Source organism: Rhamphochromis sp. 'chilingali' (assembly GCF_963969265.1).
Source record: "Rhamphochromis sp. 'chilingali' genome assembly, chromosome: 2".
NCBI lineage: Eukaryota > Metazoa > Chordata > Actinopteri > Cichliformes > Cichlidae > Rhamphochromis > Rhamphochromis sp. 'chilingali'.
Genome location: NC_137930.1, coordinates 55,516,526 through 55,538,945, shown reverse-complemented (window position 1 = coordinate 55,538,945; position 22,420 = coordinate 55,516,526). Strand labels below are relative to the sequence as shown.

The window sequence follows — 22,420 nt, the reverse complement described above, 5'->3', positions numbered from 1 at the left end:
GCTATTCTGACCGGGGTGAGCTCCGCCCATCCAAATATTCCAATCCACAAATCGAACGCCTCCCGGGGACAGCGCTTCATGATTGGCTGGAGAGGTTTGAACAAGTTATAAACGGTTTCAGCGGGACAGTTTGTAGGGTCGCTGTTGTCTTCTTGAGTATTCATTAAAGTGGGAAGCTCCTCGTTTTAGCAAATTTGTCTTTTACGCAAGTATACAATTGATGTAGCTTTTTAAAAGAACGAGCCGTCAGAAAAGTGAACATCAAAGGTAAATATTTTGACATTATAGACAATGTTAGCTAAGGTCATCAACGTTAGCTGGCAAACGTGGTACTTTTAGGACACGGCAGAGCAGCTATCAGTAAAACGCGATAAAGATGTGTTATATTATGCGGATGTGTCTTAAAATTACTGTTGCAACAGTCTTACAGTAGTATTTAAAATAATATGCGTGCACTGTCTTAAGTGTCTTGTGTTAGCTAACCTAGCTTGTTCATTTGAAAACGTTGTTAATTTTGTTCACTTCAATACATTATTCAGTGCTTTTGGAATATTTAGCTCATGTAATGATGCTATTTTTATGGTATCTCAACATGCCAGGTTTGCAATAAGATATTAAAAACAAATCTCTTGGTCGACAACACTGTTAAATACCCACCGACCTTAATTGTCATATAGTGTAGTCGCGGAAGTGGAAAACTGCACTGTTCAAGTTTAGTATACGTTATCAGGAAATCCCACACATTAGTTAGTCTAATATTACTTGTATTCTTTGCACAGCTGTCCAAAGGTTAAAGTCTTATTGTAAAACGTTTTATTCTATAAAACAGTTTTTTAACAGGAACGATAGATAGATAGATAGATAGATAGATAGATAGATAGATAGATAGATAGATATTGGTTATTGAGATGAAAAAATGGTTAGTGCGTTAATCCTTTTAAAGGAACTCCGGGGTTTCTTTTTAAGCACATTTGGTTCGGATATTACCCGTGTAATACTTACATTCAGTGGCCACTTTGTTAGGTACATCTTGCTAGTACTGGGATGGACCCACGTTTGCCCCCAGAGCTGCCTTAATTTTTTTTATAGCATAGATTCAACAAGATGCTGTAAACATTGCTGAGAGAGCTTGGTCCACACTGACTTCAAAGCATAACACAGGTGCTGCAGATCCATGATGTGAATTTCCTCTTCAGCAACATCACTAAGATGCTCTACAGGTTTGAGATCTGTTGCTTGTTTGGCCGTTTGAGTGCAGTGAACTCACTGTCATGTGCAAGAAACAAGTTTAAGATGAATTTAGCTTTGTGACCACTGTCAGAAGAGGAGTACACTGTGACCTTAAAAGCATGGAAATTGTAAGCAACTGGTAACGGGGTGAAGTGTGGCGAGAAAATATCCCCCATATCCTCACCAGCCTGAACCATCAATGGATTTGTGCTTCCAAGTTGTTTTCACAAGATTCTGACTGTATCATCCAAATGTTGCAGCAGAAATTGTTGACTTATCTGATCAGGCAATGGTTTTCCAGTCTTCTTTTGTCCACTTGTGGTGATCCAGTGGAAAGTGTCACCTCTGTTTCCTCTTTGTAACTGACAGGAATGGCCCCCTGTAGTCTTCTGATGTTGTACGGCATCTGCTTTAACACTGAATGAGTTGGGCATTGAGAAATTTTTTTTTTTTTTTTTTTTGGTTTGTTTTTGTATTTTTTTTTTTCCCCATGTCGTAATTGTAATGAGTGTTTATTTGAGTTACCTTTGCCTTCCCATCACCTTGAACTAGTCTGGCTAGCCTCTTCTAACCTCTGGCATCAACAAGGCATTGTCACCTAGAGACCTGCCACTCACTAGATAATTTCTCTTTTTCAGGCTATTCTGTTCTTCTTTCTATGTTAGGAGATCTCAGTAGATCTGCAGTTTATTGAAATACTCAGACCAGCCATTTTTCACCGATTGACATTTATTATAATATTGGTGCATTTTATTTATTGGTGTGTCATATAAAGGAATTAAATATGTCGTCCTAAAACTGATTTAAAAAAATCAAAACAAAAACACTACAAACAAGAACAAAGAAAAGAAATGCAAAAAATATTGAGACAATGAGAAGGATTTAAAAAAACCAAACATTGCTGCATATGAAACATTTTTAATAAGCTATTTTGAAAAGGACATTTCAAACGCTGATGGTGCCCCATTCAATGAACTAAGTAGATTCCCCAGCTGCATTAGGGCTTCATAAGTCCTTGAATAAGGTGATTTAATGCTTTAAAGGGTATGGGTAAAATTTTAAGATTAGTAATTATTTTCTCAGCTAAACTGTAGCTGATGCTCCGTGTGGGGCTGCTTGAAACTAAGGTGACTCTTAACAGCTGATCCATAATCTTGGAGAGGGGAGAAGGGGCTCCACTGCAAGGGAAAAAGAAAGCAAGATCATAGCAAAAACTAAAGGTTTTCAATTTCCCCCCCAGTTCAAAACTGGTGTTTGGGAGGTGACTGTACATAAGCATGATTTGGAAAAATTGCATTTTCCTCTCTTTGATAATAATGTACTGAAGCTTCAGTACATTACATTTTTCCCCCATATCAATTTAACCTCACTTAAAGAAAAGACATATTTTTAGGAGAGCCCTGCTGATTTTGGCACTAAAAAAGATAAAAATGAGTCTTTTTTTTTTTTTTTTTTTTTTATACCCCTGTAAATTGGGTCTTAACTATTCTTGTGATCTCAGAACTGTCGGCTTTTTGTGCCTCAGGTCGTCACCATGAACCCTGTACTATCAGTGCTATCCCTCACGCAGATGTTAGGTGGCAAAGCACAAGACATCGTCGATGAAATCGATAATGTCCACATGGTTTGGCTTGAGGAGATACAACAAGAAGCCAATCGCATGTTCTCAAGGTAGGCTATAAATATGTTCTTCTATGTAGCTCTACTCTATAGATGTGTTTAATTTTTCTCTAATGGAGTGCTTTCTTTTCTTTGTTTCAGAGATTTTAATGCTGAACCAGAGTTGATGCCAAAAACGCCGTCACAGAAGAAAAACAGTCGCAGGAAGCGTGTGTCTTTGGGTCACCAAGAAGAAAATCAAGGAAAGCAAAGGTTTGTTTTATCAGTTCCTGGTTTTAGTGAAGGCAGTCTGAAGCGTGCTGTACCTTTTTTGTAACTCTTACGTTATCCTTTCCTGCTTAGATACTCAAAGGGAAGGCGCAGTAACCTTCGTGGCTCTTCTGTTAAATCACTGCAATTCACTGCTAAAGAGGATCCCATTTCTGAGGTCTCCACCTCTGACACCAGCAGCACTGGACAGTCCAAACGCACCACTCGCAGAAACAAACAGACAAAGCCTGAGGTGGTAGATGATGAGAGCCAGTCACCTCATGACAGCGATAAAGCTGAAGAAGTGCAAAACAAAACGCAGATGCTGGAGGAGGAGGAGGAGGAGGAGGTGGTGGTTGAAAATAAGGAGGTGAATGATGCTAAAGTCAAACCAAATGACACAGTTGGCAACGCCACACCTCCTGAGTCTCTTAAGATTCCCTTACCTGAAGCCGTTGTCAGCATCTCTCATGCAGACCGCTTGTCTGCTGAGCTTGCAAAAGAGCCTGAGCCCTCTCCTCGTACAGCTGCTAAGATTGCAATAGCTGAATCTGCTCAAACCTCAAGGCGAAGCTCTGTGCAGTGCTCCCTGAAGCTACGTCACTCTCTGGCTGGCCTGCGGCACAGTATGACTCAGGAATCTGTCCGCCGTGCCTCGCGCCGCTCCATGCTTAAGAGGAAAGCTACTCGTGCGGGTAACTCCACATGTAGCACCAAAGTTAGTGGTAAGAAAAGGACTAGTTTGCTTATAATTACTTAATTTCCCAATTATTAAAGGGCTGTTTGAAATGTTTGACTTTTTATTATTGTAGATGACTCTTGCGTGGAGGAGGAGGAAATGGAGAGGGAAAACCAGGAAGTGTGAGTGTTATTTTAAAAAAAGGATATGGGAATCGTAATGATATGGTTTTGTAACAGAGCTTTAAAAAAAAAAAGTTCTGAATGGTCTTCTTGAATCTACTGATCCTTAAACTAAATCTTTACCCAAAGCCAATAAGCACGAAACCTAGGAGTGATGTTGGATTTAACTTTAGGGCTCATGCAGCTGAGGGTGGTAGACATCTCATTGTCACGTTCTGTGATCAACAGATGCCTTCATGAATGTAAATGCACAAAGTTGGTACAAGATGCAAACTACAAATTATGCTCAAGAACAGGAAGCCCACATTAGACTTTGCCAGAAATCATCTAAATGAGCTGGCTCAGGTCTGGAAAGAAATTCTTTGTACAAGTGGAAACAAGATAAACTTGTACCAGAATGATGAGAAGTAGAAAGTATGGAGAAAGAGGGAAACCAAACTGAAGCATACCATATTATCTGTCAGACATGGTGGAGGTAGTGTTATCTCATGGGCCTAATGTCTGCCAGTGGAACCAGGTCATTTTTTGATGTGTTTATTGATGAAGTAGCAGGATGAACTGTGACATGTACAGGGCTGTGCTCAGACTCAGCCTAATGCTGCAAAACTAAAAGTGAAAACTAAAAAGCTGTAATTCCCAAGCAGTTAAAGTAAAATCTTTGTTAAACCCCCTGCATTAAAGCTGAAAGTCTGCACTTCAATCACATCTTATTCGTTTTTAAAAATCCACTGTGGTTGTGTACAGAGCAACAACATGTCTCGTGCGCATCACTCGTTCCGTGGCTGCAAACTCACCCAAACTGGCGCCCCCATCGTTGTTTATCAGTGAGATGACTCCTAACCGAGCAAGTATGGAAACTATTAACAAATACAATATATATTTTTTTTTAAGTCTAAATGTCATTTCATTTGAGACTTATTTGCACTGAAAACATTGTTTTCTTTCAGTTGTCACTGAGAAGCTGAATTTGCTGCCAGTTCGGAGGTGGGTGCTATATGACTGCTGTGATAAAGAGCACATTTACAGGAAAAACTAAATGAATTGTGTTTTTATTTATTTATTTATTTCTACCTGTGTTGTGTGGGGTTTTTTTTGTTTGTTTGTTTTTGTTTGTTTTTTATTAATTAATTAATTAATTTTTTTTTTTTTAAAGGTCAAGTCGCAGCACTAAGCGTAAAGCACCTGATACTATAGATGAAAGTCCGACAAAGAGGTGCTCTCCTCCCAAGAAAAGTCAAAGTGTAAGAAGCTCTTAATATGGTTGATGGACATTTTCATGTTTTAAGTGGATTTCTTAAGGTTTGACACTTTCTGTTTGCTCTGGATGAACAGGCAATCAAACCCCACATGAAGTCTTTTCTGCACACCGTCCAAAAGAATCAGATGCTGATGATGACTCCGAATTCAGTCGGCCGGACCGCAGTGATCAAGTCCTTCATCAAACACAACACTCCTCTGAGGATTGATCCTAAGGTAGGCTTCACACGCTGCAAGGTAGCATTATTTAATATGTACCAGCTTCTCTCCACATGCTCGGTATAGTCAGTGTTGCAGTGAATTTAAAGTTGCATTCAGTCACTTTTAATCTGACTAATGTGAAAAGGTCCTTTCATCAGTGAGCATCCCATAAACCTAAATCTTGTATGTATTTGAGAAACTTATGGGAGCTTAAAATGTGGGGGGACAAATAAAAACAAAAAAACACACTTCATAAATGTTGTGGGTCATATTTGTGGTCTGGTATGAATTATGCGGACCTTATTTGGATGTGCTTTCTCCTCTCCTCAGTTCAACACTAGCATAGTGGTAAGTGTAATGTCAAACATAGAAGCACTTTGTTTTTGGGCATTGCTGGTGTTTAATATTCCCGTTGTGTGACTTGATTAAACTTGTACTCATTTAGCACTTTCCCCATCCAAGCCTCTTTCCCACTGGCATGACATTTGGGTGTTTTAAATAAAAAGTCAAGTACTAAATGTAAAGGTGGACTCTGCGCTGCACTTTCTATGGGCATGAGATCGACCTGCATGTAAACAACCTGAAGCTTATCAAATGCATTTGTTTCACAGCGGCCGTGTGTGGAAGGGGCTGCTCTGTAAACATTTCATCAGCCTGATCTCACGGGTCACTAATGGTCTTTGTTTGTCATGTTGTAAGCTAACAGAAATCAAATCACTTTAAATAGCTTTGGTAATCTCAGTGTTGTCTTTGAGACATTATTTCATCATAAAGTAGAAATCCATCTTAACCTAAGCTTTTTATTTATTTTCTTTTGAATGTGATTGACCTGTTTGTGGATTAAGATAAAACTGGGGAAGTATATCGCACTGTTACTTTTGGGATTTGTACAGTGCTGTGTTTGTGCACTTGGTGGTTTTTCCCTCATGGCCTTCTTAATGCATAGTTTCCTTATTTTAATCTGCACATTTGATTTAACTGAACCTTTTAGAGACCATGAAACTGGCATTTTGGATGGATTTTTGCTTTATTTTTGTAGGGGGCCTTCTCCTCCCTCCCCCCCCCCCCTTTTTTTTTTTTTTTTTTTTTTAAATTTTATGATTGTTTGCCACCTTTTCACCTTACAGCATCTTGATCATATTTCTTTGTGACAGGATGAGGTTTTTATTTGAAAATCTACTTAATTTGTAACCTCTTTGTTCTATATTCTCAGACAAAAGAGCGTAACAAACTTGAAGCACTTAAAAAGAAGCAGGAGCAAGAGGAGGAAAGGATGAGGAAAATGGAAGAGGATAAGAAGAGGAAACAGGAGGAACTTAAAAGGTTAACCATGCACATATTTCAGAATCAAAGGCACAACTTAAATTTCTTTTAATTAACTTCTAACATCGTCTTCTAGGAAGAGGGATGAGAGGTTAAGAAGAGTCGTTGAGGCCAAAGTAAAAGAGGAGCAGAGGGAGGAAGAGAAGAAGAAGAAGATTGAGCAAAAAATGGCTCAGCTTGATGAGAAAAATGATAAGGTATGCAACAGCTCTGTTGGGCCTGAATCTGTATATTCCGCTTTAAAAGAAACCAACTCACATTTGCTCGGTCTTTCCCATTCTACACATTCATGCAGCGCGTGGCGGAGGAGAAGGCCAAGAAGAAAGCGGCCCTGAAGCGTCAAGAGGAGCTAGAACAGAAGAGGAAAATGGAAGAGGAGGCCAGAAAGAAGAAGATTCAGCAGGTTATTTGCTTTTTGTGGAGTATTGGCACTACAGCTCTTGTGCAGAGGGTTAAAGGCACTATATTTTCTTATACTGCATGCATGTTTGTTTGTTTGTTTGTTAAATCAGGAGGAAGAAAAGCGACAGCAAGAGTTGCTGGCCAAGAAGAAAGCTGAGGAAGAGGCTCGTAAAGCTCTCGAGCTGAAGAGGGAGCAAGAACGCGAGAGGGAAAGGGAGCTGGAGAGGGAACGGCAAGCTGCTGCGGAAAGGTCATATGATGATTTCAATACTTCTCACAGTATACAGGAATGCAGAAGAATAATATGTGGTCCTGATTAAACAAGAGCATATATTAGTACTGTTAGGTTTTGATTGGCTTTTCTAAGAATCCACTAACTGTAACGGTTTTTTCCTCTTAAACTGAAAATGTATCCCCAAAAAAAAGAAAGGACCGGGGTCTTTTCTCTTGTTTGGCTATACAACCAGTCTGCTCCATATTATAAATGACCCCGCTGCCAATTTAAGGACACCTGTTACTTGGGCTTATCAGATAAAATATATCCACAGTTGTTAACATTAACAGTCACCGTTACAAATATAACTCCAGATGTTTAGCTTAAAAGGCTATTGTTAACTTTAGTGCTAAGAGCTGTGGTGGCTCTGATATCATCCTGCTGCACTGGAAACTTTTTGCTCTGCAAAGTAGGACTTAAACAATGTGAATTTCAAATGATTAATAAATTTCTCACTTTCCAAACATCCATAAATTGTCCTTTATTACTCTCTGTCCCTCACAGATGGAAACAGTTAACAGGAAACTGTGATCAGTGATGTGGAGGAGTAGTGTATATACAAAACACCATACCTAACATACCTAAAGTGTTAATTACCTGAAATGACAAACAAAAAAGATTGTTAAAGCCTGTAAGAAAAGGATGTGATTTCACTCCAGGTTTTGTTTTTGGATTTTGTTTTTAAAGTTGATGTGATGTTTGTGCTTGCAGACAGCGAGTGGAGAAAGAAAAAGCTCTTGCTCTGCAGCGTGAAGTTGAGAGAGCAGCGAGAGAGAAAGAGATGAGGGAACTCGAGGAGAAAAGGAAGGCACTCGAGGAAAAAAGAAAACTGGTAAGAAACGGAATTTTAAACAAAACTTGATGTTTGAGCACTCGCAATAGTTACTCCTAATAAGAGAAATAAAAAGTGAGTGGAATTCCCCATGTTTGGGCTTGATATTTAAAAACAAAAAATAGAACTTGATTCAGATGATTAGGAAACATGGGTGTGAATACCCTGAAATTAAAGATGTGAGTCTGTGCGTTGTTGTTGTTATTATTATTGTTATTATTAATAATATTAGCAGCATTATTAAATAAAAGGACTAGATGTTACAATCCCTGATGATGCATATTACAAGCACCATTTTAATTGGCCCAAACTATAAGGTATTGGTCCTAATGTGAACCTGTGGTGGTGTTTGTTTTTTCTCTGTGGTGTATGTACCAATATGTGTTATTGCTGGGTGCTTTCCCAGCAAAGAAATGTGATGCAGCATCACAGTTCACTTGTCAGTGGCTTCAGTATTTCAGCTCATTTTTGTATGTGGCAGAGAAAATTACTTCAGGTACTTTCAATTTAGCAGAGCAAAGGAAATCAGATTTACTTCAATGTTTAGTCCTAAAGTACTGAACGGTGAAAGTGCACACACATAATCAGTGTGGCAGAAACATGCAAGTCTGTGGCTTTCTTGCATTTGATGTCATGGTCAGTGAGGTATGTAAAGACTGCAGCAGGTTCTCCACTGTCTATGCTAGAGCTTCTCGTTCACGGTGTTTGATGGGGATCCACTTCAGCAGATGTTAATTAGCAGGACTCTTTCAGGAAATGACTCGGAAAGTTTTCTCTTCTCATAAAAACTCAACACGTGGTAATCTCATTAACTTAATGTATGAGGACGTCTGTCAGCAGCTGTTTGTGACTGCAGCTGCTCAGCTGTCTGGTTTTTCTTCCACTAGGAGGAGCAGCAAAGGCTGGCAGCAAAAGAGAAAGCTGCTAAAGAGCTGGAAGCTGCTAAGCAGAGGGACGCTGCTGCTCAAGAGGCTGCTAAAACACAGGTACAGCAAAACCTTCAGTTCATCGAGACATCTTAACATGGGTACAAACTGGGGAGCAAACCCAAACTACAGAAACATTTCCTGTGTTTCTATGCGTTCTGTTATTTGAGATCATATAGTCAACAAAAATATTTCAAATGAAACCGCTTTTAAGGGTGTTTTTTTTGTTTTTGTTTTTTGTTTTTTTCCTAAACCTTATTAAATTTCCTTCTCCCTCTCCCCATGCAATACAGACTGCTGCTAACCTAAATGTGACTGTGGATATTGAGGTAATAACAATAGATATTATACTTTTTACATTAGATTATATTCATTATACCATGTCTCTTCATCTGAAGCCTTAAGCATGTGAAAATGATTACGTGTGTGTCCATGACAAAGGTAATAGATTAGCATTTAATTTAGTTTCTCAGTAGCAAACATTTATAATAAATGTTTCAAAGGGTGTAAATTAACGTGTAATTTCCCAATTTTCTTGAACTGTTCAGCGCTCAGTAATGAGCACACCTGTAGGAAAAGGTGGTGATCTCAACGTGACTGTTGATATTGAGGTATGTGATTGTTTTTATGTATTTTTAACACGCGTATATTTATTCTAAACAAAGACTAAATTATTTTTTTCCCTCCTCTTTCTGCAGCACTCCTCGCCACAGTCATATGCCATCACGCCAAAGGGTGGAGATAAACCTTTGATTTTGTCCAAAAATTCAGAAGACTATGGGATGGACCAAAACAGTGATGACTCTACTGATGACGAGTCTGCACCAAGGAAGCCTATTCCATCCTGGGCAGAAGGTATTTAATGATCTCTTAACTCTTCAGTATACCTGAAGTGCTTATGTGTTACATGTTAATCCAGCTCAGTTATAATTGATTGTCTCAAATTGTTACGGTGGATTCATACTAAGCTCAAAATTCACCATGGAGTCCTACTACTGCTACTACACAGCTCCAGTCAAAGAAATATTGTAACCTCCATGAACTAACTCTAACTCTAACTCTCCTCTATCTGGGTCACCAAGCCTGAATTTGTTTGCCTCAGGAAGACTGAGAATTTTTTTTTTTTTTTTTTTTTTTTTTTTTTTTTTTTCTCTCCACCATGTCTGGCGTTTGGGGTTTTCTTTCTTTCCCCCCTAAATTTAGGCTGAAACTCTGAGCCTAAATTTAGGGAATTGCTGGTGAAATGAAATGGCCCAGCACCATGATGGGTTTTTTTTTTAAGACCCTGCTTTGAAAATCTGAGACAAGTTGAGGTGCCCGAGATTCTCAGAATTTAGAAAGCCACTATTTTGTGATGTATATCAGGGCTCTAGAGTGCGACCAATTTGGTCGCAAATGCGACCAAATTTTTCAGTGGTGCGACTTAAAAAAAAAAAAAGTAAAAAAAGTATTTGGTTGCACCTGTGCGACCAACTGTTCGGGTAGCAAAAAAATAATAAAATTCTGCAACCTTCCCTGTGGTCAGCAACAGACACACATTATGCCCCTATCGTGGACTAAACCAATCAGAGATAGTAAGGGGCGGGACCTCTCTGATTGGCTGTGGTCCAGTTGAAAGTGCAGGTGGAAGAGAGAGGTGAGTAGCTTGAATAAAGCGATATCGATTCATTAAATCCTGAATCGACTTTTAAATATAACTGAGTTTTTTTTCCCTGGCAAAACAATTTCAACAACAACCAAACAGCAAATGAGAGCAGGTACACGGATTCCACACAAAGACGTAACACAGACCCGACGCATCAGAATCAGCTTTGTCTTTCTCGGCTTTCTCAGCCGACGGCCCGCAGACGGACACGCTGTCGGAGCTCGGCGATTCTGCGTCGGGTCCGCTCTGTGTTTGCGCTGATTCTGAGCTGCAAAAGAAGCAGCAAACTGTGCTTCACATTTGATCAATGTCGTCATGAATTTTGCTTCTCTCTCGCTCTCTCTCTCGCTCTCTCTCTGTACTTTCAGTTTCCCGTCTCCAATCTGTTTTCTGTATTATTCATTCGCTTATTACCCACCAGTCTACCGTTGTTTACAGCGCTGTCGGCTGTGTGCCGGTACGCCTAACTTTTTAAAGTTGCGCCCATGGCAAAAAGTTAGTCTACAGCCCTGTATATTGTTATTGGGATATGAGATTTTGGCCATACCTGCACATGTGCAATGTGAACATTTACAGTGGTTAAGATTGTATAGTTTGGCCACCAGAGGGCACTCTGTAACGTCCACGTTTTCATGTGTTCTGCACCCTGAACAGCCAGCTGGTCCAAGCATTTCATTCCCAGTTGGGCAGAGCACAAACGAATAAATACTAACCACAAAAACAAAACAAAAAAAATCAAACTTATTTGTTGGCACCAGTGGAGAGGAAGAAGTCTCTTCAATAGGGAGAGGCAGAAATCTGCTGAGATCTGTTGGACAACTGATTACTTGATCACAAATATAACTTCATTTCCTGACTGAACTTGAAATGTAATGGCTCCCTTGATATTAGCACACTTTAACTTGGGATGAAGAATCCTAGGTATGACACTACAGGAAACTTGAACCATGATAAGATATTTCAGACATTTGTATCACAGTTCTGGTCTCTACGTCACAATTTTACACCCCTACCAAACTGAGCTAAACCCACATGTGTTTGTGGATATTGCATGCTATTTAAAGCCCCTAAACAGACCTGTTTGTGTTCTCTCTCTCTCTCTCTCTCTCTCTCTTCCAGGTCCCAATCTGCAGCAGATAATAATGAAGCAATACTTCACCCCTCCTGATTTGGACTCTTTCTTTGGAGCAATCGAGTCACCACGACTAGAAAACATCTTTTACAAGAGCAAGCCCAGATATTTTAAACGTACCAGCTCTGCAGTGTGGCACTCGCCTCCAGCTGGAAAGTAACATCTGTACACTCATACAGATGTATAAACTGCTGTATAGTTAAAATTCTGAAAATCTGTTTCAAATAAAGTCATTTGTTTTGTTTTTCTGAATATTCTTTTTAAATGTATGTTTGTGTTTCACATCTTTGTCTCAGTAGGTTTTTGTATCTGTGGTTTGTTTAGCTTTTAGAGATGTAATTGTTTTGTTTTGGCTTGTAAATTAAAAGCAGGTTAACTGAATAACAACGGTGATGGTTGATTTTTGCTGGACAGTAAAGCAGAATCTCTTTTATAATATTTATGGTTGTTTTCTTCAATCTGGTATGTCAAACTTTCTCTATTAGAGGTATGTGCTGTAAAAGGATTTTGTCACTCAGCAGTTGTCATGACTTTTAGTTCAAAATGCAGCACTGTGTTGAAAGCTGGTTGTAAAGCTTAAAGCTCAGGGAAATCCTCTGCTAAGAAGTCTGCTGTGTGTTCCAGAATAGCTACTTAATAGTTTTGGCACCACGGCTGGGGAAAATTTTAAATTTGGTGCGTTTATTTCACTAAAGTAAGGTTTAGCTTGACTTAAGTTACATCGATCTAGATCACACATGCAGCCTCTCAGTTATAGACTTTGTAATTGGTTTAAAATCTGGGTTTTTAATTTCGTTTAGTTTCAGGCTACAACCGAGAATTCTCTGCATTTATTATTATAAAGTTCAGATGCTCTTTATTCGGGTTTACTGATCCCTAAAATGGGTGTCAGACAGGTCTTGAGCCCAGTATTGGACCCACTGGACAGCTTTGGTAAATGTAAAGGAAGGCCTACATTTTGGACTTTTTGTCTTTGTAGCTCCTGATAAAGAACAGTAGCTATAAACTTGAATGCTTTTAAATGTTTATTTCTTAGAATTTAAGCCTAAAGAGTCATGCTGACAGATTTCATTTATTTACTACAAAAGCAATTTTCTTCATCGCGTAGAAAAAACAGACGTCCTGTTGCAATTGCATTTCTTTTTCTTATATTAACATTACAAGAATGAACTGTAAATGTTTTTATCCTGAGAGAGAGCGGGGAGATTCTGTAAAATTAGACTGACATCTCTGTCAGACAGCATAATAAAAGAAATCGAAATTAAAAGGCGGCATTAAATATGTACCAGTTTCCATTGTAGTGTTTTACCTTTGGTCTACGGAATACGCAATGCATGAAAGACAAGACAGGTCCCAAGATCTACAAGATTTACTTGTTTTTGTTATGAATATTTTCATAGTTTGAATCTTCAGTGTTTAATTTTTGGGGAATGTGTCAGTCTTTAATTTAAACATAAAAAAAAAAAACAATGCACAATGATTAAACATAATTTCAGACTAATGCAGCCGCTGGCACACTGGTTTGTGTGCTGTCCACATAGCCACAAAAGCTTTTAATTTTAACGTGTCCATTCCGCACCTTTAACGGCTAACGTCAACAGCGTTGCAGTCACCTAAGTGCGTTTGCGCGTCGGCAAAACAGCGAGTTAAGTCCTTAGTTGGAAATTTAATGTCGCAAGCAAGCGCAACTATCAGCGATAAGTTTAGCGAAACGTGTGAAATCGTCGAAGAAGGTTGGTTTATATAACCGCTTCCTCCGCAGCTGGGTTTAAATGTGCAACCTGTCCTGTTGTTTGTGAGATCAGCTGACTAAGATTTGGTTGCTAGCAGCGATTAGCTGCGCTGAATATATTTGGCAACGCAACTGTTGTTCAGTTAGCGTGGGCTTCGATGCCTGCAAGGTGCACGAAGCTTAAATTTTGATATAATTTAGCCACCAAGTTGGCCTTATTCATGCCACTGCCATAACCTAACGTTCCTCATAGCTGTTAAGCCAGCCTCCGCTTGGGTCACGCAAGCAACCAGCGTTGTTTTTCATGTATTTATACTAAGCATTACGGTAGTGTAAGAAATACCTTAACGATAAAAGCGCTTCTGGGGAATTGGAATATATATATACTCCCTTCAAACTTAGTGACTTGCGTGTAACGAGATCGATTAAGAGTTTTAATATTTCAATTCAACACCAGACTGTTATTGTGCGGGAGACACCGAGAGGCAGCTTTTATGTTAAAAGCAGCACTTACCGTAATGCTTAGTATACGCAGGTACACCACGGCCAACAAGAACAACAAATAAAACAACGCGGGTGGTAGCCCGTTATTTGGCAGTAGCTGCAGGCTTGAACGCTGTGGTTTCTTTGCGTGTGCAGGTAAACAATGTTTGTGTCTCGTCTTATCACAAGTTCAGTGTCACGAAACACGGATTCTGTATTAACTAGGTGCAAATTTAAGACAGAAGTTGTCTGCTACTTTACTATTAACTTTGACCAACAGCTGCTCTGGTGTTTGCCTTTTTTAGTCCCAAGGTCATTTGTCTGGATTAATGTGAATACAGATGACGTTGTAGTGTCCACTCGATTATTTATATGTAGGGACATTTTTCAGATGTTTTAAAAGTAGTTGTGTTTAGTTTGATGCAGGCAAACAAACACGTGAAGTGTAAATTCTCAGTGTCTCAGTATTGATGGCTAGATACTTTTTTAAAATGCAACATACTGCAATTAACTGCCTGAATAATCTGCTTCTCCAGTTATGAACAGCCTTACATTTGATCAGCATTTAGTTATTGTTATGATCTTTCCAGAAATGACTTCTCAGATCCGTCAAAATTTCCACCATGACTGCGAGGCTGCCATTAATAGACAGATAAACCTGGAGCTGTATGCCTCTTATGTTTATCTCTCTATGGTAAGAAATGTTTCTGAGTCAGTGGTGTTATGTATCACAGCCCTGTGTTATTTCAAAGGCATTAAAAAGAGTGTTTTAATCTTTTTGTTTGTTTATTTTTGTTTACTCTCCTGACTTTTAGGCATATTATTTTGAAAGGGATGATAAATGCTTGCCAAATTTTGCAAAGTTTTTTCACAATCAGTCCAAAGAAGAGGTTGTGCATGCAGAGAAGCTGATGACCTTCCAGAACAAGCGGGGAGGCAAAATATTTCTGCAAGACATCAGGGTATGTAAGGATATTTTCGCTAATGAGTTAAAAAAAAAAAAAAGCCAAATTCATGTCTTTTTATATTAAAAAACAAAACAGTCTTTTTATTCATCAAGGCTTTACAATGTTTTTTAATTATAAAAATGGATGGACTGCAGTGCTTCAGGTTGCTTTAATATGAATAATTTTACATGAATCTGATCGGTGCTGAATCTTCTTGAAATATTAATGCGTTAGAAACCGGATAGAGATGAGTGGGGGAGTGGCGTGGAGGCCTTGGAGTGTGCCCTGCAGCTGGAGAAAAATGTAAACCAATCCCTGCTGGACCTGCAGAAAATGGCCACTGAACACAATGACCCTCATGTAAGAAGCAGGCGTGGAGGATGTACAGTCTCCGCTGTTCGGATATGACTATCTAGTAAGATGCAGCATATTGTCTTTTTCCGTCCCCCGCAGATGTGCGACTTCATAGAAACACATTTTCTGGACGAGCAGGTAAAATCCATCAAACAGCTCGCCGACTGGACCTCAAACCTACGCCGGATGGGAGCCCCTCAGAGCGGCATGGCTGAGTACCTCTTTGACAAACACACCATGGCTGAAGAGGGCAGTTAAATTGAGGCACATGTGATCATGGGTAATTCTGCTGCATGTCTGCCAAATACAGTATATACTGCATATGTTATAAAAGAATGCTGCTTTATTTGTGTTCATTAGCTGTTAGCAGAGGCTGTAGCGCAGACTGGAGTTGTGTAACCCTCACCTCATACTACGTGTAGTGTGTAAAAAAAAAAAAAAAAAAAAAAAAAAGACTAAGCAGGCCTTTAAATCATGCTAGTTATGCATTCAGGTTTCCTTACATGTCAGGTTTAGGAAGATTGGACCGTGGCACTGAAACGTTTTAGGCTGCAATAATTTAAATTACATGCATTGAAAAATTGTTAATCAACCATTTTTGTTTGAGAATTTAAAAAGCAAAGAGAAATTCTGCTTTGTTATCTGTTATACCAGTGGTGTTTAAAATTTTGTGACTGTAAAGTAAGGTAAAGGCACTTTGGACAGAGTTGGACCTACCATGTGTGTCATCACTTCATTAGCTCTTATTTAGCACTTAAGTCCAACCATCTTGGTGCATTTTTTGGCTTTTCAAGCTCCTCTTCAGGTAGTGTGGCACCATGTTGGCATTAAGCTACACCTCCCAAAAATTACACACTCAGGCTGAGGTATTTTGTCCAGCTGAAGCCCCAGGCTTCTGTGTACTGATAAAGCTACCACGGTATTATTCGCAATAAGGTTTTTCTGGCCTATTCAGTTATTTTATTCTTTTTCTTTTTTTCACAGAATATTTCTCATAGTTTAACCACCATCCACACATAAAAGCCAAGAACCATGTTTATAGACCACTCCAATATATTCTTGTTACAATATGTAACAATACTAAAACACTGGTTAATTTAATTATATTTATTATTTTATAGCGTGTGTGTGTGTGTGTGTGTGTGTGTGTGTGTGTTGTTTTCCATTTGTCTTTATTTTAAGAAACCTTTGGTTACTAGCACAACTCTAGTTCTCTGAAAACTGAGCTCTGTATCTCACTGTGAGACGCCTTCTGCTTTGTCCAATCAATGAAACTCCACTTTCACTACATCTGACTTAAACAGACGAGCCACCTCAAGAGCATGATGTAGGGCAGTGCGATGAGATAGCTCAGAAAGCTGAAATTGCAGCTAAATGCACTTTTAATGGTGGAAAAAGCCACTTGCCCATCTATCAAATCCTGAAGGAAGCATACTTGAAACAGAACACTGATAGTTCACAGCTAAGAATACAATTCCCTATCTCTCAAATATACACCATTTTTTAACATGCCAGGTCCATTGGAGCAGACAAGCTAGCTCTACCATCCATAATTATGAATAACATTGTACATTTTTGTCATTTTTTTAATGTCTCATAAAATCTTTCAGCTTGTTTTATTTTTGACAGTTAAATAAACATTAACATGCATAAGCAGTGAGACCTGTGAAAATGTTTTCTCATTGTATTTTATTTGGACTGATTGCTTCCTTCTGCAGATGTTAAGTCAAATTGTAGATTCAGTATGCTTGTAAAATAAAACAATAAAGTTGTAATGTACAAATAAATTAAAGTTTTTCATTTTATTTGGAAAAAAACTTTAATAGTGTCAAAAGAAGAATAATATATAATATTTATTAATAAAGACACTGATGCAAAGACTACCACAGATGAAGAATATACACATTTTGGCTGCCACTGATGAAACTGGAAAGTATTTTTCCATAATGCACTGAGGGTCAAATCTCATAAGGTCCTTTTTTAAAAAATATTACAAGTAGGTTAATTCTTCTGTGAGAGTTCATTGGAAAGTAAATAATTTTTAGTGGCTCCAGCTGATACAGTCCAGTGCCTGTTTTTGTGAGATATTTGGCACATGTGCTTAAAAAAAAAACAGTGAGTCACACCTTCTTTTCTTAGTCCTGCTCCCTCCCTCCTGCTGCCTTGTTCACCCCACCATCCACCAGAACGCCCAGCAGGTCTCCTTCGGCGAGTGAGATTCCTGAATCGTTGGGCGAGTTTTGCTGATTGGTTTCTTGCTGCGATGGCGCTGAAGTGGAAACTGTGTTCATGTTATTGCTCAACCCACCGTTGGTGCCCCCGTTGCTTGCCCTCATGTTGCCGCTGAAGTTCCCATGGTTACTAAAATTACCGTGACCTGTGCCGTTGCAAAGACTTCCCGTCGTGCCTGCGCTGTTGGTGCTTGTTACATTAATGCTGCTAGAGCTGCTGTTGGGATTACCGGGATTTGCTGCCGTTGTGCGAGAGGGCGGAGTGAACGAGAACACCCTTTCTCCTCCGCCTCCCGCAGCCCGGCCACTTGCTGGTCCAGGCTGAATGTCAGCAGATGGTAGGGTGTCCAGGGTGAGGCGAGGAGGGGGAGGGCGGCGAGATAGCAGGCCGTGTCCCAGTCTGAGTTTAGATATTGGGCAGAGTTCAGGTGGAGGGTCGGGGAAGGAGAAGGTAGGCGCACTCTGCGTATCCCCATCCTCACTCAGCCAGGGGAAAGCAGAGGATGGCGGAGGGGGGATGTGGTTAGGGGTGTCGGGAGGCAGCATCTGGGAGCCCACAGTTGGAGGGGCTAGAGAACTGCAGCTGTGATCCAAGTCATTTTGGGTTCTCCTAGCAGGTCGAGGACGGGGCACCGCAGGAGGAATGCAGTGAATTGGGGTTTGTGGGCAGCTATAGAAACCTGGTCTTTCGTACAAGGGTGTGGTGGAAAAGGCGTAGTCAGGATCTCCCTCCTGGCAGGCTTGACCTTGAGTCAAAGGTGCCTCTGTGTGCAAGTAAAGGGGAAAGCGGCTTAGTGGAGCTCCAGGGCGACGGCGGAGAAGTGACACCCGGGAGGAGCGAGGGAAGTTTGGGGAGTGGACACCGAGAAGACGACCAAGCCCTCCAAGCAGAGGAGTGGAGTAGTTGGCTTCCTCATTTTCTTTGATCTGCTCCAGATTGGACTGGAACTCCATCTCCTCCTTAGGAACACTGAAGACCAAACAGAAGGTTTGACATATGTTCAGCAAGTTTATTAAGAAGAAAGAAAGAAAGAAAGAAAGAAAGAAAGAAAGAATCATTAAACCTGATATCCAGCGCTGAGCCCATGAAGGAGGGTTTGCGGTGTTCAGCGCTGGCAGTAGTGTAGGGCGGCTGAGGTTCCGACTCATTCCAGTACATATCCCTCTCAACCAGAGGCAGGCTATCGTACATCTCATCCACAGATAACAATGAGACCTGGGACACAGTGAAAACCACATTGACTCAAACAATACACTCGCTGTCTAGGATCAGTTAGCAAATAGTTTGGTTTAGATTCACACCTGCAAATTGCGGTCCACAAGCCAGTTGGTTTCAAAGTCATCATCATCTTCACCGAATGGATTTATGAGTTGTTCAGCCACCTGAGACCAAAACAAACACACTACCTCAATGAAACTCAGTGGACAAATTAACAAGTCAAAGTCAGCAATCAGCATAATCCAGAGTTTAGATGTTAGTAATCCTCCTTTTTAGTTCTTGTTTATATTTATTTTTTCAACACAAGTGGTTATTTCATTTGTTGACCAGCTGTTTTTGTCAAAGTTGGGGATGTTTCATCTGTTCAATTAAAGAAAAATGTTTTCCAAGTCTTGTTCTGCACATCTTTAGTGCTCAATGGGATGAACTGTCCAGTAGCAAATTCCTTTCTTTTTGTGGCGGAAGGCCTCAACTTTAAGAACCACAGACATGATCAATCAGTGGTCCCTCACCTTCAGCCATCCAACATAGAAGAAAAACTGCAACAGGGTAAAAATAGGGAGGTAGAAATCCATTTCATGACCAGGGTATCCCTGAGTTGGATCCAAGAACTGACGACCGATCAGACACGCTAGGAAGAAGCTGTAGACTGCAACTGTTGCCACCTAATTAAAAAAAAAAGTCAGAGCATTAACTGATTATATGCCTTTAATTAGGATTGTTTTACACCATCCTAGAGAAACAGTTTATCTTGAGTTATGGCTTTTATTGCCGATCAAATGCATCTGGATTAGGGAGGGTTAACGATTTAAGGTATATGATGATTGTTGCAAGAAAACCATTATATTTTTAGTACCTAATATTACTGCTATCGGCTACTTTTTGGTTTCAGTGCTGAATGCAATATAAACAAAAACCTGAGTATAGACAAGAGGCAGGCTGATCCAGTCATAGCCGTACAGCTTCATACACTTCGCCCGTAAGCTATTCAACTCCTAAACAGAAAACAGTAAAAGTCATGCAAAACCAGAAAATATTTGCAGGCTGTGAGGCTTTGGTTTGCACACGGGCACCTACAGTGAGGAGAGCAGTGAGCGCCACGTCGTTGTTGATGCGACCCTCAGTCCGTGCTCTCAGAGCCAGGCTGACAAACCACATGCAGGGCACCCAGAACTTATTATGAGGGGAGGGCAAATCCTCCAAGTGCCTCAGCTCTTCTGATGTCATCAAACCTGAGATGGAAAAACACAACGTGTTGATGAAAGCAGCCAAAAGGTGCGTGTTCCTGCACGCATAGTCCTGGTGAACAGCCAGAGCTCGCCTCATAATCTTCTCATCAGTTCAGCCACATGAGAAGAAGACATTGGGTCTGAATGCTGTGCAGCTTCTGCACAGCATGCTATGTTTTAAAGAGGCAAGACTAATAACAGCAAACGACCCACCTGCCTGCACCAAATGCTCCATGGTTGGAAACCTCTTGTAGACTGCTGTGCTGACGGAGCGGTAGATGAGCACACCAGAGAGGTTGGCGTACCTCATAAGTGTCCTGCGGGTCAGCCGGGATGTTTCGTCAGCTCCTCGAACGTGACCTCCGACTAATGCTGCCAAACGGTCTGGCCAGGGTACATTCTCAAACTGTCCCCACCAACGGGACACGACCAAAGTCACATAGAAACCTGGTTAAGATAAATGAAGTGAAACTTTCAGTGATGCCCTCCTGACTTAAAAGGGTTAGGGTTAGTGAGCCACAACTCACCCAACACAAATGACACAGGGATGAGCTCTGCGTAGCGGTCGCAGTATATCGACAACTTTTCAAACAGCCTCTTCTGATCATCGTTTAACACAAACCTGGTGAGGGAAATATCAAAAGCACTGACGCGAGCTCTGTTAAAACAGCAAAGTGACTCTTTTACTTGCCAAAGTCAGAAGGGTTGTTACTTTTGTTAATACCTGCCTTGTGAAATACATCTCGCAGAACACTTAAAGCTATTTTAAGAGCTGTAAAAGGGGTCACAGATGCCCTTATGTAGCAGGGTGCTACTCAAACAGACACGCAAACATCTACTCATAATAAGAATGAACTTTTGAGATGTTTGTGAATTTTCATTTTTGTAGATAACACTGAATGGCACAATAAAAAGGAGAGGAAAGCATGTACAGTGATTTATTACACCATCTGTGATAAAAACAAGAAAACACAACATCTGACCACTAAATCTAAACTCTTTGTTCAGGAATGTAAGTTAATAATAATAATGTGCTTTACAATATTTTTCTTTCTGCTTAACAACAACAATCATATTTTAGCAATACAAATATCACTTTGTTTAAAGAGCCATAAACCATTACAGAAACTGATTTTAGTTATTACCAATACTGTTAAATATAGAGCATAAGGGACATAAACCTTACATTGGAGTGGTAGTCTAATTAATTTACGAGTGCTAGTTTTTTTTGTTTGTTTGTTTGTTTTTTTGAAGCTTTAAAGTAAAATTACATTTAAAGTTAATTATGTTCCTAATCCAACTGAGGCCTAAAAGATGACTCATAATTCCCAGTTTTGGGACCAAAACAGTTAACTCTCTCTTAAAAACAGAAAAATGTCATTATGAGAGCAAAACTCGTGCTGCTGTAATGTGACTTTCCTACCTGTAAACAACACTGAAGAAGTAGTAGAGCAGAGTGAAGATGATAAGCTCCCTGTAGAGCAGTTTGTAGATGCTGCCCTTCCATCGCAGGAGAAGGTGAAAAAAGGTCCCCAAACCCGCATCAGCAACTCGGCGGGAGTACGTCACTGTCATCGCTGCTGCTGCTTGTTGGCCAACGTGCTGGCTGACTGAGGCCTGACATGAAGGAAACCAGCGTGGTGTTGTCCTCCGTGCTTCGTCTGAGCTCAGGTTCGGCGATCAGCCCCTTAAGACCAGTGTGGTGACAGATCTGAAAGGACAGAGAGGTAAACCAAGCAGCTCAGATGGGTTGATTTGTGGTCCTCATTTAATCTGATTGGAAAAAGACACCTTGAAATGTGATGCGATTCGGATTTCAAGGTTGTGAGAGAGGTGATATGCGCAGACTTACTTAAAGAAAACGAAAATGGCCATCATGCTCTCTGCGGTTCAAGATGTGCGGTGGCAGCGTTCAGGGATAATGTTGGAGAAAGCAAAGCAGGAAAGAAAAAGCGAGCGAGGGCCTCCTACACCTCCGGTCACTTGATGTGTTAATCTGTTTCTCCAACAAAGCTGCATTGTGAGGCCAGCTCCTGTTAATCTGAGCAAATCTGAGGGCAGCAGAGAACCCACACTGCCACAAATAGGCTGGTTACGAGTATAAATGCTGAGTGTGTGGGTTTAGGTTAGAAATATGACTCTGTGAACCAAATCTCAGCCTGCTTCGACTTTTTGTAATTTAACACTTTTTCTACATCTCAGAGGTGTGCATTAGGTACACACCTCTGAGCTATTGTTCTAGTGTTTCAATGTCAGGTCACCTTTGCTGTTTT

General features: G+C 40.2%; 3 protein-coding genes across 5 annotated transcripts; 2 read left to right on the top strand and 1 right to left on the bottom strand.

The window, feature by feature from the left end:
• Positions 1 to 109: 109 nt before the first annotated feature.
• On the top strand, positions 110 to 12,339 carry incenp (inner centromere protein). 2 transcript variants are annotated; one of them, XM_080875106.1, is made up of 20 exons: positions 110 to 267; positions 2,756 to 2,901; positions 2,992 to 3,102; positions 3,193 to 3,824; positions 3,912 to 3,960; positions 4,705 to 4,808; positions 4,908 to 4,944; positions 5,114 to 5,201; positions 5,293 to 5,433; positions 5,749 to 5,766; positions 6,632 to 6,741; positions 6,818 to 6,938; positions 7,037 to 7,144; positions 7,254 to 7,393; positions 8,129 to 8,249; positions 9,137 to 9,235; positions 9,469 to 9,504; positions 9,724 to 9,786; positions 9,874 to 10,030; positions 11,940 to 12,339. In XM_080875106.1, the coding sequence occupies exons 2-20, from the start codon at positions 2,765 to 2,767 to the stop codon at positions 12,110 to 12,112; spliced, it is 2,445 nt and encodes an 814-aa protein (XP_080731232.1). In that variant the 5' UTR covers positions 110 to 267; positions 2,756 to 2,764; the 3' UTR covers positions 12,113 to 12,339. The 2 variants fall into 2 exon arrangements, with proteins under 2 accessions (XP_080731232.1, XP_080731233.1); XM_080875107.1 differs by lacking the exon at positions 5,749 to 5,766.
• A 1,217-nt stretch (positions 12,340 to 13,556) lies between these two features.
• fth1b (ferritin, heavy polypeptide 1b) lies at positions 13,557 to 17,203 on the top strand. 2 transcript variants are annotated; one of them, XM_080874060.1, is made up of 5 exons: positions 13,557 to 13,685; positions 14,758 to 14,861; positions 14,983 to 15,129; positions 15,349 to 15,474; positions 15,568 to 17,203. In XM_080874060.1, the coding sequence occupies exons 1-5, from the start codon at positions 13,622 to 13,624 to the stop codon at positions 15,724 to 15,726; spliced, it is 600 nt and encodes a 199-aa protein (XP_080730186.1). In that variant the 5' UTR covers positions 13,557 to 13,621; the 3' UTR covers positions 15,727 to 17,203. The 2 variants fall into 2 exon arrangements, with proteins under 2 accessions (XP_080730186.1, XP_080730187.1); XM_080874061.1 differs by lacking the exon at positions 13,557 to 13,685 and adding an exon at positions 14,150 to 14,323.
• Positions 17,204 to 17,338: 135 nt separating this feature from the next.
• best1 (bestrophin 1) lies at positions 17,339 to 22,376 on the bottom strand. The gene is made up of 8 exons (XM_080874054.1): positions 21,571 to 22,376; positions 20,675 to 20,769; positions 20,361 to 20,594; positions 19,996 to 20,150; positions 19,431 to 19,583; positions 19,002 to 19,082; positions 18,764 to 18,915; positions 17,339 to 18,669 (listed from the first exon to the last, which is right to left on the bottom strand). Exons 1-8 carry the CDS (start codon positions 21,720 to 21,722, stop codon positions 17,604 to 17,606), a joined length of 2,088 nt encoding a protein of 695 aa, XP_080730180.1. The 5' UTR covers positions 21,723 to 22,376; the 3' UTR covers positions 17,339 to 17,603.
• Positions 22,377 to 22,420: the final 44 nt, after the last annotated feature.